This window comes from Rhinatrema bivittatum, chromosome 7 (genome assembly GCF_901001135.1).
Source record: "Rhinatrema bivittatum chromosome 7, aRhiBiv1.1, whole genome shotgun sequence".
NCBI lineage: Eukaryota > Metazoa > Chordata > Amphibia > Gymnophiona > Rhinatrematidae > Rhinatrema > Rhinatrema bivittatum.
In genome coordinates this window covers 263,821,876-263,837,654 of record NC_042621.1, presented here as the reverse complement: position 1 = coordinate 263,837,654, position 15,779 = coordinate 263,821,876, and the positions used below count along the sequence as shown (strand labels likewise).

Genomic DNA, 15,779 nt, shown 5'->3' with positions numbered 1-15,779 from the left:
TATTCCGAGGACCCAAAGAAGAGGTCTCAAAAAAATAAAAAGGGAGATAGTCCCACGCTCCCCATCCATCTAGAGAGAGATTTCTTCAGTGTTTTGGAGAAAGTGAATTTTCTTTGTGGGGACTCAGAGCGGATACTTAAAGGAAAAAGTGTCAGCACAGGAATTTTCTAAACTGTATCAGGAGGAGTTATGGTTTTCCCACAGGGCGGACATTTCCATCCAATTTGCAGGTGCCATTTGGGACGTGCCCAGGTAAGCTACTTGTTTAGAGTGCCTACTCGCCAGGAAGTGCAAATTTGCCAATGAGTGTCTGTGACTTTTCTCCTGTAACCTTATTTTATGAATTGATGTGCCCTCTGCAGCAGAGTACCACTTGTGATTTTACACCTGCACTCAGTAAAAGGATTCCCTTTTGAACAGTTGCCGTGTTTCTTGTCACCGGACTAGACTTCCAGGAGGCCTCTAAGGGCCTTGTAAAAATTTTTCCTTTCCCGCCTGTCAGGAGCAGGACCTGGGAGTTTGGGTCAGAAGGTGGCCCCGGCAGCTCCCAGTGAGACACCTGTTATAACAGTGGGGCAGGGGCCACATCTGCACATACAGTAAGATCCAGGGCTCTGGGGGGGGGGGGGGGGGAGAAAACTAAACCCATCCAGGCTCCTATTTGTTCTTTCTGGAGCTCATTCTAGCAGTGAACCATTGGGAGAGACCGAAAACATCAACTGAGATTATGCGGCAGAAAGAAGAACTCTGCCAAGAAATCTGAGATTCTACCTTATGCTTCCATTTCTTCCATAATCCTCCAGCACTTACTGAAAACAACCCTGCAAATGGGGTACGTGAGAATTTCACCGTAAAGGGGGTTTACTGCAGATGGCAATAGGGAGGGTTTCAGCGTACAATATACCGCAAACTGAATCTCGTCTTTCTGCCGCCCCTCTTCCCATCTGACCCGCTTCATTAAAAGGGAAAATGCCCTGAAAAGAAGGTTCTTGATGCTGAAACCAGCTACAATTAGCCTGATCCTCTTTCTGATGCCATGGCACCTCTCTAACTTATTTACCAAGCCTTCTGTTCCAGTCTGCTTAAGAAGAATGAGTCCTTGTCAGAAGTGAAGGCTGAGGCAGGGGAGAGGAGCCAGCCATGATATCGAGCAAGGACTCCCCCTTCCCTACCTGAGTGGCAGCTCTGCATCAGCTGCCACTCAGGTAGGGAAGGGGGAGTCCTTGCTCCCCCAATCGCTGTAGCTGCTTCTCCTCTAACTGCTTCCCTGCTTCCAGACCAGAAGAAATCCTCTGCCGTACAATTACAATGAAAGACACAACATCATGAATGATTATCCTGATCTTTTTTTTTTATTATTATTTTGCACCGATATTCATCATGGGTTGAGGTATGAAAAAAGTGAAAGCTCTCTTCCTATGTCTCCCAGTCTTTCTTGCCCGACCTCCTCATTTTTTATCCTTTTGGAGACCCTCCCCCTTCTCTTCCCACACTTCCTTTCTCCTTCCTGCTTTCTCACCCCCTCGCCCTCCTTACAATGCTGACTGTCTTCTGTCACATGGCTCGGTTTATTGAGTAATGTAATAAGCCCTGTGCTAAAAGAGGCGCTAAAAAAATGTTGAACACCCGATACAGTATGCAAATGGGACGCTAATGCGTCGGGGTTAAAAATGTGTGCTGTCTTATCATTTTCCCTAGTAAAACAACCTCTCGTTCTCTCCCCTGATATTGAGGTCTAAGCATGTGAATATCGCCTGCAATTGTTATTTCTCACATTCTGATTTTTCTTTCATTTCTGGAGAGAAGTATTCCTAATGTTTGCTTGGAAAATGTAATAAAGAAAGAGACAATTTAAAAAAAAAAAAAAAAGTGTGCAAACACAAAATTGTGCGGACAAAGGTGAGGTAAAATGTGCACCCAGCACAGGCTAAGCACACGCTAAGCACACATTTTAAGTCGGGTGGTGGGGGAGTCTCTCAGATAAGGTTTGTATGCACAAAAGCCATGTTTTCTGTGCAATAAAATGACTTATGTGCACAAAGATGCTTTCAGGGCAGAAAACATTTATGTGCTCATAAATCATAGTTCATGCGCAGTAACGTGCTTTTTGTGTTCAGAAGGTATGTTTTCTGCACATGAAATCCTGACTACAGGTCCTGGCATCAGAACTACTTCTGTCCATAGACACTTCCCTCCACTTCTGACCAGGAGTAAAGTTTCCAGCACTAACAGAAGCTGAGTTAAGCCAGTGCACCTCTCTACAATGGGGGTGCAGTAACAGCTAATGCCTTCATTAGTATGGGATTTCCATGTGGGGGTGCTAAGCGCTAGGCAGTTTTGCATGTACATTATTTTGTACCATCTTCTCCTTCAGAGGTGTCCTGTTACCATGGAAACCCGTGCGACAGGCAGCGCAGCACCGGGCCTGTCGGCACAGTGGGGTTCCCTGTTGCTGCTGGCCGGCACCATGGCGGGAGCAGGCTCAGCTATGGTCAAGGCAGCGGTGACCGTCTGATGCCTATGAAAATTTGGAGCAAGAGGCAGTTGCCTAGTTTGCCTATCCCTAAATCCAGGACTGCAAGAACCACTGGGGGCAAGGCCTGCTGGTGGATTTCAGCCTTTCTCACCATTTAATCAATAAATTTTAATTTAAAAACATAAAAAAAAGTTTTGGGGGTTTTTTTTTTTGCAGTGTACAGAACATAGAAAAGAAAAACAGACCAACCATTTATCATCATCATTGTCATCATTGTTTATTAATGTCATGCCTTTCCAGTCCCAGAGCTGAAGGTGTGCTACAGATTAATACAGTTGATATAATATAACAAAGTAATCATGGTGTAACATTCTACAAAACCCCTTGACACTTTTCAATAAAGAGGGAAAAGGTTTCTGTCCCTATGCCTAAGGCACTGCTTCCCAGCCCTCTCCTGGAGGCCCACCCAACCAGTGGGGTTTTCAGGATATCCATAATGAACAGGCAGGAGACAGATTTGCATAACCTGGGTTTGCAATGTATGCAAATCTATCTCATACATATTCATTGTGGCAACCCTGAAAACCAGACTGGTTGGGAAACACTGGCCTAAGGGGACCTTATGGCTCCATATCAGAAGGGCCAGGCTGAGCTCAACTTGGTTTTGCCACATTACCCGCAAGGAGAGGTAGTTATGATTTCTCTGTAAGAACTAATGCTACATCTCCATGAACTCCATGGTGTAAAACTAGAACTGTCCTTTCTGACACGGAGCAAGAGGGTCACCGATTTATGTCCAGATATCCACAGACTACTTTAACTGCAACAGGACTTGATTAGGGGGACAGAGGGGAGGTGAATATCTTATTTAATTCCTTTATTTGGCTATAAAAGATGTCAGAATTTGATTTTAAAAATTAACTTTCCTTCTACGTTTATATAAGGTTTTGTCTGCAGGTTTTAAAAAAACATATTTTTAAGCTTTTCATTGGGCAAGTCATTTTGGTTTCTCTTGATAAATAATATATGCAATAAACTCCAGTATGATCCATAACATATGTTATTTATCTGTAGGTGTACATTTACTTCTTATGATGTGACAGCACCAACCTTGGACCCCTGATTTTGTCTTTGCCCTTGAATAAGCCAGAAATAACATGTCAGAAAGACAGTTGAAAATGATTTGTATTTTCTTCCTAAAGAGGTTAGACTGATTATATTTAACAGAAAAAGCTATAGAATATGTTGGGGCTATGGGAGAGCGCCCACATTTTCTAAGATGACACTCACCTGAACCCAGTCTGCAGCTCAGCATGGCATGTTCCACCATTTTCGCAGGGATTACTGGAGCAGGCATTGAGGGGAACCTCACAGTCTCTGCCCTGAGAGAGAGAAATGCTTAAACAATTGTATAATACTACTTTTGCACATACAGGGGTACACAGAACACGTGCATGCAATCATGCAGTAAATCTCATCTAATCAGTGTACGTAAGAACATAAGTTTTGCCATGATGAGTCAGACCAAGGATCCATCAAGCCCAGCATCCTGTTTCCAACAGTGGCCAATCCAGGCCATAAGAACCTGGCAAGATTCCTAAATTCAATAGAGTCCATGCTGCCAATTCCAGGGATAAGCAGTGGATTTCCCCAATTCTACCCTATAGGCTTTTCTCTTTAAGGGGAATCATTCCATTCCCTTTATCATTTTGGCTGCCCTTCTATTATTCATTTAGCGATTCATAAAATCCACAGATTTCCAAAATTAGTTCAATGCAGAGAACATAAAAACGTTCACAATTCTGACTTTTTCTAATTCCGCTATATCTTTTTTGATATGCAGGGACCTGGGCCAGGTTATTAGGTGCCCGAGGCAAACCTTCTGCCTTGCGCCCTCCCCGGTCTCGGCCCTGACTCCTGCCTCATTCACGCCTGGCGAGTGTGTGCTTTTCTGGGTCACAAGCAGGATGGGCACTGCTCGCGGCATGCTGAATCTCTACTCCTTTTTGCTGCGAGTGGGATAGACTCCACTGCTCTTCGGCTCCCCCTAATGGTTGGCGCCCGAGGCGACCGCCTAGTTCGCCTAATTGGATGCGCCGGCCCTGGCAGTGACTAGAACTGCACACGGTATTCAAGATGCAGTCGCACCATGGAGTGCTACAGAGGCATTATGATATTATTCTCTGTTTTATTCTCTATTTATTTCCTACTAATTCCTAGCATTCTATTTGCTTTCTTGGCTGCTGCTGCTGCTGCACACTGGGCAGAGGATTTCAACATATTATCCACAATAATACTTAAATCTTTTGTCTGGGTGGTGACTGCCAATGTAGAGCCTTGCATCATGAAACTATAATTTGGGTTCCATTTCCCTATGTGCATCACTTTGCACTTGTCCACATTAAATGCCATGTGCCATTTGGATGCCCAGTCTCCCAGTCTTGCAAGGTCCTCTTGCAATTTATCACAGCCCTCTTGTGATTTAAGAACTTTGAATAATTTTGTATCTTCAGCAAATTTGATCTCCTCACATGTTCTTCCCATCTCTAGGACCTTTACAAATGTATTAAACAGCAGCGGTCTGAGCAAAGATCCCTGGGGCACTCTGCTAGTCACTTTTCTCCAATGAGAAAATTGATCATTTAGCCCTACTCTCTGTTTTCTGACTTTTAACCAGTTCTCAATCCACAATAGAGCATTGCCTCTACCCTTTGACTTCTTAATTTCCTGAAGAATATCTCAAAGTACTTTGTCAAATGCTTTCTGAAAGTCTGGATACACTACATCACTGGCTCTCAAACTCGGGTGGGTCTTGAGATGAATCCCCCCTTTGTAGCCAACCAGAAAATTCAAGTGTAAATAGCACAAGAGTAAGACAACTATTTGTAAAGGCTTCTGAACATCACACACAGGCTGATGCAAGTAGCTGAGCATGAAAACATTTTAATTTCAGAGTACGGTTTTTATGCTCAGATTAAAATTATTTTCTAACTCCCGCTTCAGTAAGCTAAAGCTATGTAAATGCATCAGGAGTTATAAAACTCGCATAACCTTTAAAATGTGCGTTTGGCACAGGCTAAACGCACATTTTAACCCAGAAAGGGGGGCGGGGCAGCGGAGGCATCTCTGACAGGCCATTATCTGGGTAAGTGGTATCAGCACCGCCACCACTTAGCCAATAAATCAGTATTTATCTGGATTATCTGGCAGTTGGAAGCGATTTAGTCAGATAAAGCTAAGCAGTGGCAAACTCTGCCAGATAAGTACTGACTTGTGTGGCAGCTGCCTCCCACTGCCAGATAGCTAGAAAAATCAGTACTTATCTGGCGAAGTGGCAGCGGTGGCTGTCGCCCCCTTAACTCTAGTTTTCATGTATTTCTTTTTTTTTTTTTTGTAGTGCTGTGATCCAAGAGTTAGTTTTCCAGCGCTAAAAATGTGCGCTGGCCTGATGTGGTCTCTCTGCACCGGGGAGCACTGCTTAATGTCCTCATTTGCATGGGATTTTGCATGCGAGGGCGCTAAGCGGTACTCCCTATCAGGGACGAACATTTTCTGCACGTAAAACTCCTTGCTGCATTAGCAGTAAGTCTTGCACTCAGAAAGTGTGCCTTCGAGTGCGGGCAGAAACGAGCATCCAGCTGAACACACATTTCTACATTGTGCTGACAAATCTGGAGGTGATTTTCAAAGGCGTTTTGCCTATAACTGTAACATACTATTGTAGCAATTTTCAAAAGCCATTTCCCTGCTTAAAGTGCACTTAATGAGGGCCTATTGAAAATTCAATGACATATTTTATTTTATTTATTGGTTTTTATATACCGCCGCTTATCAAGATATCACATCGGTTATTGTCGCAATTTTCAAAAGCCCACTTACATGCATAAAGTGCATGTTCAGGTGTAAAAATCCAGTTTTAAGTGTGTAAATCTTTTTGAAGATTACCCCTTTACAAATCAAAAGCTGTGAGAACCCACCACGTTTTAATCTGAATTTTGACATTTAATTGGGGGTTGGGCAGCAGGTCCCGTTGGTTTCGTTGCAGCTCCAAAGTGGGACCCCAACGAAAAGATATGGGGCACGCCTGCTGGCGCGTAAGTGTGCCACGGCACCAGAGAGAACTGCAGGTGCACGCCAGTTACGGAAATGTAGGTGTAGCTGATGTGAGCCCTCCCAGATCATCGTCCATTTTCTTTTACCTAATAATGGTATAACCCTCTAATGCTGGGCCATCTGCCACTGCAAAGCCCTGGCGTTTCAAACTGTATGGAACGAACAGACTTAGTTTCTGTTTCCTCTGAGACTCAACCAAACTCATTTCACAGTGGAGCACAGGGATTTTCTGACAAAAGTTACTAAGCATCCCTGCCAGACCCCCTTACCTTGTAGCCTTCTGGGCAGATACATTTGTAAAACTCTGTTGGGTCGTTTCGGCAGGTGGCTTGGTTCTGACATGGGCTCGAGAGACAGGGATTACACTTCGCCTGAACGCTCAAGCCTGGAGGACCTAGGAGGAACAATTATTTATTAAGGGGTCACTAAAGAGTGCAATTATCATCCAGATCTGCTTTACAAAAAAAAATAAAAATCTTTATGGGTATAAATTACTAATGAGCTTTTCCTAATGTGCCTTTTCTTCCATTTTTTCACAGACTATAATGCTTTTTCCCCATTAACACAAAATAGGCAACACCCTTCAGCACTTCTGGCTCCTAGTGAGCTCTCCAGCGTGTTGGCCTCTACTGTGCAAAATTCAGAGTTGCTCAAAAAGAGATAAAGCCAAATGCCAATTGAACTGGCTGCAGGACAAACACCTCCTGCCAATCATTTCCTCGGCCCACATATCTGCAGGAATAGTGCGTGAGTGAGGGAGAAATGCCCAGCGTCTTCTCACAACCTGCCTGTCTCTTATGACAGCGAAAAGGATTTGGGAGCTGCTTCAACTTCAGTCAGGAAAAAAACCCAAAAAACAAAGCGGCTACACATTTCATTCAGGCCGATGCAATACCAGCAGCTGTTAAACGGGAGCTCATGACGGGGCGCCCGCTCTCTTAATGTGCGCCAATCCACCTCTCCCGATTAAATATTTAAATGGGCTGCCGCCGTAGAAAGGAGGCGCTAGGGAAATGTTTGCCTCCCTAGTGCCTCCTTGGCATCGAGGGCCCAGGAGAGGTGGCTATCAGCGGGTTAGGAAAAACAGACGCTCAATTTTACAAGCTTCCATTTTCCTAAACTGTGCCACAGCCATGGGTTAGCATCTGTTTTCCTATCCTTACCGCTGAGGACATTTTGCTTTTTTTATTTTTTATTTTTCTGTTCTCCTTTTTTAGGTTCTTCCAACTTAATATCACCACATATTTTCTGCTTTTCTGTAAACTTTTGGGGCTCCTCAAGAATTAATGCCTGCTCCAGGGTAGGCATTACTTTTTTAGAGTAAAAATGTGCGCATTTGGCTGCGCTTTTTTATTTTGCATCGGGGGGTAGTAGCTAATAGCGCGCGTCAACATGAATTCACATGGCCCCTTTTACTATTGCATGCCATACTTATCGCATTTTGATAAATCCAGGCCTTAGACGAATAAGTGAAGGGCATTTGGGGGGACTTCAGCTAACTCTGGTATTAGGAGTTAGCCAAATAAGTTCTTTGGCTAACTAGCCAGTCCCAGGAACAGATGTAAAGTTATGCGGGAATGTGTTCCCAGTTACCTTCAGACGTAACCGGTTATATTAAAAAGAATATAGCTGGTTAAGCAGCACATAGTGTTAAAAAAGTCTGGCTCCACGGCCATGGTCTCTCCTACCCCACCAAGTAGATAGCAAAATCGAGCTGAGGGCTATGACCCCCACCCTACTAGGCTCCCCGTTAACATAACATAAAGCGTTCGGTGCATGGCCCGAGGAGACGCGACAGCTCCCCCCCTCCCACATGGCAACGCCATTATTGTACTGTGGAAGGGGTCTCCCCTCTGATTCCCAGGCTAACTCCAAGAGCATCTTTTGTCTCAAACACCCCAAACGTGCACAGGCTGCGGCACAAGTATATCAGTCCCAGAGGCATCAGCGGTTACTGTCCAGGCAACCGCTGACGCTGCCGGGAGTGGTAGATTTGTACTGTGGCCCGGCGAACTGTGCCCTTCAGGGTGCCCGAGACAAAGGCTTGGAGGGTCAGAGGGGGAGGTGAAAGGGGGACCTCCCCCTTCCACAGAATAATTTTGGTATCGCCAAGGGGGATCCTGCCTGCGTCTTTGAATATTGCACCATACAGGGAGCCCGGGAGAGGGGGGTGTAGGGTCCACTGGCCAGATTTTGCCATCCACGTGGGTGGGGAGCCCTGAGCACAGGGATAGACTTTGGTTTTATTTTTGTCAATGTGAAATGCTTAACCGATTAAGTCTAAGGTTATCCGGGCACACGAGCCTGGGTAACTTTTCACCTAGCCGGCGGTATTCAAAAGATAACTTTAATCGAGAATATTCAACGGGAGCTTTCTACCGCTGAATATCCAGGATAAACCTATCTGGCTAAATCCAGCTGGATCAGTTATTCCTTCTACGTTTTTTTAATATTGGCCTCAGGATGCATGGGTTCCAGGTTTCAGGGGGGAGCCATAGACTGTCACTGCAATGGCTGCCAGGAAAGGGTTAAAAATGGTGGAAATAAAAAAAAAACCCTGGGTATTTTTGTAAATAAAAGCCCACAGTGTTATTGCCCCAGTAGGGGATGGTTCCATTTGAATTGCAAGCCCAGAAGGAGCAGGAGAAAACTGCTGGGTTCAACCAAAAGAAGCCTATTGCATAGAACCCAAGAGTTCTGGGGAAACCTTGTGCCACTGTACCTTGAATCTGCAGGCATTCTGCCCCTGTTGTCTTGCAGTAAAACCACACTCCCATAAGTTCACATGAAATACAGTTGCTAACTGTTTTCAGGAATGAGTTTTCCCATTTTGTGTTGGTGGCTAAAATCCTTTAAATATAATCAGGTATAAGAACTTCTCTAATCTGACCTCTTATATCAAGGAGGACTGCTAACCTATCAGTGTCTTTAGTGCATTTTCCTACCCACTGTTGATTCTCTTTTATATTTATTAGGGCAAAATATCTTGTCTCTTTACAAACCTTGTGGAATTTCTTGCCTATCAGTACAAAATCGGTTTCATTCTCTGTTGTTTGGGTGGTCACCTGGTTGTTTCTTGACAGGTTTGCTATTCATGATTTACTATTCATGCATGAAAAAAACTGGTCAGCCCTAAACATTCTAGAGACCAATATTAAAAAAAATAGAAGGGCTAACACCAGCTAAATTTAGGCGGCTAAGTTATTCTGGATATTCAGTGAGTTAAACATCCTACTGAATATCCCTGATCAAACTTATCTGGCTGCTTGTAACTGGATAACTTTAAATGACATTGTGAAGCTGGATAACTTTAGCCTTAACCCACTATATTCAAAAAAATATAGTTGCGTTAAGCAGCACATATTGAAAAGAAAAACTCGACTGCCTTCCGGTTATGGTGTCCTCTCCTCCCCCCCACCAAAGTGGATAGCCCAATTGAGCTGGTGGCTCCCCCCTCCTGGCTCTCCGTGTCCGGGACAAGGCTCGAGGAGGCAGGCCAGCTCCCCCTCCCCCTCCTCCATGCCTATATCATAGGGTCAAAAACATTCTCCCTGCCAATCCCACGCTGTCACCAGGAGTACCTGAATTCCAGGGCACCCTGAACATGCACAAAGCCGCTGGGCAGCGGTAAATGTTTTATGATACCAGCATTGTCCAAGGAACTGCCAATGCCACCGGGAACGCTAGACATGCACCACAGCCTGGCAGTCTATGCACATTCGGGGTGCTCAGGTACTCCTTGGGGGCAATGGGGGGAGGAAGGAAGGAACTACCTTCTACCCTATGATAAAGGCATCGCCGAGGGGGAGGACGTAGCTGGCCCACTTCCACGGGCCTTGCGCTGAGCACCTTTTTTTTTTTTTGGTTAACTGGGACACAGATCTGCCGGCCTGATTTGGCTATCCAGTTGGAGGGGAGAAGAGGGGGAAGTCATGGTTGCGGGGTCAGTCCTGTATTTTTTTTTTTAACATGTGTTGCTTAATGTCTATATTCATTTGAATATAGCTGGTTAAATCTAAAGTTATCCGACTATATAAGGCCAGATAACTTTAGACCTGCTCTTGGCCACATCTTGAGATATCCAAATAACTTATTTGGCTAACTCTAAATATCAGAGATAGTTGGATAAGTTATTTGAACTAACTCAACCTTGCCCCAGAATGTCCCCAAAATGCCCCTTGCTTGTTCAGCTAAATGTTAGCTGGATAATGACTTATCCAGCTCAAAGTTAGCCAGATAAATACTGGAAATATTCAAAACCCACCACTTAGCCAGATAACTTGTGAGTTATCTGATTACATAGCTTTGGATATCAATGTCCTAATTTTGTTTTTTATTTTGCTCCCTGGGTCAGCTGTGGTTGGAGATGCTGTGAAGGCTAGGTTCACGGACACTAGGGACGAGGGAGCCCCAGCTATTGCTCAACAGTGATACCCACTGGCTAGAACTAAGGTGCACAAGTATTGGTTTCCAGAGAAAGCCACAATTGTGGCCCATGTTAAAGGATTGTCAATGCAATGCTGGGTTAGGTCGGGGCTTACAAAATTATGGGGAAAAAAATTCTGGTTAATTGCAAATGAAGGCTCATGGAGCCATTGGGTAGTAGAAGCCGGTTCTGACTGAGCTGGAAGCCCAAAGAAGCAGGGGAAAAGCCGCCAGACCAGCAATATGGAGTGGAGGAGTAGCCTAGTGGTTAGAGCAGCGGGCTGAAAACCAGCTTCAATTCCTGCTGATGCTCCTTGTGACCTTGGGTGTAGGGGTAAGGCACATCACCTTCCTTTGCCTTAGGTACAGGTATAGAGTCCTATTTACTAAAGGTCTTTTCCTATTCTGTGTCTATGGAGAAAATACGTAGTAAATGACCCTCCTAGACTGTAAGTCCTCTGGGGATACAGAAATACCTACAGTAGATGAATGTAATCTGCTCTGAAGTATCATGAAAGGCATAATATACATTTTGAAAAATACAATTATAAAAAACCTCCATAAAATTAATATCCTCAACAAGCCGAAAAATACAATTCTGTAAGCTTGGCCAGCGAGAGAACACGACTTGTTAATATTTATTTATTTAGGCGTTTTATATACCGTTGTTCCAAAAGAAGACCCCAACGGTTTACAAAATCAGCATTAAAATTCTCGGTCGACATTCACATACTTTATCAACGTTCCTAGTCTAGGTCAAAATTACAGCAAACGCATGTTCTAGTTCATATCCATACATATTCTAGGTCAACCCATCACTGCATTAGCAAATATGTAGTCTAGCACATATTCATACATTTTCTAGGCCGACACTGCAGCAAATACAAATTCTAATTCTACTAACAATATAATTTTCGTCATTCGGTCCTTATTGCTCGCTCCTTTAACATTATCACTGGTATTGACATTGACGTTATCAGCATACTGGGATTTTAGGTTAAATCGTATTGCATTTCTAAAGAGCCATGTCTTTAGCTCACGTGTGAAACTTTTTATTTCTGCTATTTGACGTAATGACTCTGGCAGACAGTTCCATAACTTAGGTGTACGCCACCAGAGACTGCGTTTAAGGTTTAAGTAAATAATGGTGAAAGAGAGAAGAAAGAGGAGGGCTTCACCTTGGCATTCAAATTTCTTGGCAGGCGTGGTGAGAAGAAGCTTGCCGTCCATGTCACTGGGTCCAGCACAGCGGGCGATACCAGGCTCCTTGTACCCTGTTTTGACCCACCCTGAAAGCCAGCGCAGATTACAATCACAGTACAGGGGGTTAGCACCGATTGCCCTGAGGAATCACATAGAAAAAAAAGAAAACAGACAGGAATGAAGCCCATCTTCAGGAATTTCAAATACAGCTAAGCATAAATTTGTGGTGTGAATTTACCAACTGGCTCAGCATGGTGTGATTATTTGGACAGCGTGATTTCAGTCTTGTAATGAAATTGTTTGATATTCAACCAACTTATATAGACAGGACTATTGAAGAACTTTCAGACTGTTTTACAAACAACACAACCAGAGATGCCAAAGCATATAATAAAGTAATTCATTGTATGTTCCATATGCTATAGCAATTTACACAGTGACTTCATATTCATTTTGTTCTTGTTACTGCACGTTCATTTTTTTAAAATGTAACATTTTTTTTTATTCATGAGTTTGCTACTGCTCCTTAAGGCTTCCAACTTAACAGGGATCGGCGCTGTCTGTGTAGGTTCACTTGCCAGGACCCGGGGATTTTCTGCTCATTTTTAACTGCTCTCCTATCTAGTCCAGCCATCATAGCAACAATTCTCGGCCATGGGCCAGAGAATCCAATGCCCTTCTAAATATGATACCATGTACCCTGCGTCTAGCCAGCTGGTGTCACTTGAACGATGGTTACGACCACCGCTCCTCGGGGGCTGTGAATGCAGTACCCACACCCCCTCAGTTGGCCTTAGGAGCAGAAGCAGCACTCAGGAATCAAACCCAGATCTTCTGCAGGCAATGTGCGGCATGGCCACTGAGCCTCTGGGCTGGCACTAGCAACTTTTCTTATCACAGTGAGGCATCAGATAAGAAAATAGAATGTGCCATGCTAGGACAGACCAGTGGTCCTTCAAGCCCAACTTCTGTCTCCGATGGCAACCAGTCTGGGTCACTTGGAAGTACCTGGCAGAGCCTAATGGGGAGGTCTATTCCACATTGCTCACTCCCAGAATTAGAAGATGGTTAACCCCAGGTCTACCTGGCAAAAAAAAATTGTTAATGGACCTGTCCTAAATGAACTTGTCCAGTAGTGATGTTGCTAAGTGGAGGAGGGCGTAAGAGGAAGCAAATTCCACCCCGCCCTCAAAAAAAAAAATGGCTTGGCCCGTTTTGCTATCCCAGTGAAAGTCACCCCCTGGACACACCCAGGAAACCTTTGGGTGCCACTCTGCAACATGTGGCCTGTGCGGGCTGGAAGGAGAAGAAAGCAGTGTCAGCATCAGAATCGGTAGCCCGCACAGGCCAGAAGAAGAGGGAAGCAGCGGTGGCAGCAGAATTGTCCCAAAGGTCAGAGGAAGGGGGGAAATGCTAGTGTTGGCCCAATTATCCTGGAGTCAGCTACAGCTTCAAAGGTTAAACGGGTGGGCATTGGGCCTTTTACAGGAAGGGAGAGAGTCCCTGGGTGCATCCTGGGGGAGAGTCAAGGACGGTGCCGGCTTTTTTGCTGCCCTGTGCGAACACTTGCTGTGCTGCCCCCACTTCGTTCTGATTTTTTTTTTTTATGCTTTTTTGTTTTTCCAATAGAAACATTCTCTGTGTCTCAATCTCTCTCTTTCTGTCTCTCTTTCTCTCTCTCTTACAGGCATGGTTTGGGAGGGACGTGGTGGGCACTGCCCCCCCAATGCTCCGGGCTGAGTCCTGCCACCATTCCAACTCCACTTGTATGACCTTTGTCCCCCTCCAAGCATAGCAGACAAATTATGCTTTCAAATCAGTATGTCTCACACTCTCTCAGTCTCACTTTCCCTCATTTCACTCTTGCACGGTCTCTCTCACACATTTTCTGTCAGTCTCAGTTTCAGTCTCTGTCCTGGGACATCTTCCCTGAAGAAAAAAAAGCCCAGCTTGGTCCAGAGATCCAAACTTTAAAAACTGATACCCACCCCCAAATCCATCTTATCCTGTTCTTGGGACAAAAGTGACCCCCAAGTGCTCCTGCTTCGCCCTCCGGTATGTGAAAAGGGTGCCGGCCAGTGCCATTGTGTTGTACAGCAGTACCTCTGTATAACAACATGGTTCTGGCCACAGGGCCAGCCAGTATCAGACTGGGCACTGATCGCCTCTGTCCCTTTGGGCACTTTGGATCCAGGGTTGTGGAGTTGCGTGCAGGGCTGGTGCAAGGGTATTAGGCACTCAAGGTGAACCTTACAGCCTTGTGCCCTGCACTTACTGAAAAGGCCCTCTCCATGCACAAATAAAAATTATGCTTTTATAATAACAGATTTTTCATGAAAAGGACATTCAAAGTTCAATTTTCTAAAGCAAAAATATCATTTACAACACGAAGTATAATATATTTACCCGCACTGCTGTGGTGCCAACCAGAAAATACTGCAAAAAAAGATACTTGGAAACCATATGGTATTAGGCCTATTGTAAAGTATGGTGGATGTGGGCTTGGTAATCAGAAAGCCATAAATAAACTGAACTACATCCCATACCAAAACAGTACTAAATGCCAACTCTCAAATATTAATAACCTTACCTTTGAAAAGACACTGCAAATGTTACACTAGGCTCTAAAACACCAATACATTTCTTATTAGGAAAACAGAACAAGCCATGCTGCTATAAATCCAGACTTAGAAACTGCATGCTAGCAAAATACAGACAAATAATTTCCGCTATCCATACCTGGGGAGCACTAACATTATCTTTCTCTCTCATATAACATACTCTCTAACACATGCCTGTTCTTTTTCTCACACACACACACATACCCGCTCTCATACTTTCTTTCTCTCTCTCTCTCACACACAGTCTCTCGCATGCACATGCATTCTCTCTCACTCACACATACTCCTCTCACACACAGTTCTCATACATATACACACACACACACACATGCTCTCATATACCCCACACATACCTTCTCTCTCACTCATACATTCTCTCCCTCTAATACACACACACATGCTCATTCTCAGGCACCACTCTATCACTCATTCACTCACACACTCTCTCTCACTCATGCTGGGCTTCTCCCTTTTTGGATTTCAGAGGGATGGACTCCACTGGACTTTTCTCTCACTGGCTGCCAGCAGGATGGGATCCACCAGCTGCCCTGCTAGGCCTGTCTCTTTCTCCTTTCCTTGGCCACTAGTGGGATGCAGTATACTAGTGGCCCTGCAGGGCCTTTCTCCCCTTTCTTCAGCTGCCAGTGGGATAGGGTCTGCCCATTGCCCCACTGGGCCTGTCTTTCTCTTCTTTTTTCAGCCTTTAACTGACAGTGGGATAGACTACTCTGGCAACCCCACTAGGCCTCTCCCTCTTTTCTGCCACCGACACTCCCAGGTGTGCTTCCGTGTGCAATTGCATGGCGTACACATCCAGTATCACCAGGCCTGTGGAAAGCTCTAGGGTCTGCTCTTGTGCGGGGAAGAATGCTGGGTTTTGTCCTCGGGAAGTGGAGATTGCTGGAGTCTATCCTGGGGAGGCAGAATGGGAAGGAAGAGTA

At 44.8% G+C, this 15,779-nt stretch overlaps 1 protein-coding gene across 1 annotated transcript in view; it reads right to left on the bottom strand.

Moving 5' to 3' along the window:
• Positions 1 to 15,779, bottom strand: part of SLIT1 (slit guidance ligand 1) — a 580,546-nt gene that overhangs the window by 96,122 nt on the left and 468,645 nt on the right. Inside the window, exons 26-28 of the mRNA XM_029610174.1 lie at positions 12,193 to 12,356; positions 6,859 to 6,983; positions 3,767 to 3,858 (exon numbers count right to left, since the gene is read on the bottom strand). Of these exons, the coding sequence (XP_029466034.1) occupies positions 3,767 to 3,858; positions 6,859 to 6,983; positions 12,193 to 12,356 (381 nt within the window). The remainder of the gene's footprint in view (positions 1 to 3,766; positions 3,859 to 6,858; positions 6,984 to 12,192; positions 12,357 to 15,779) is intronic.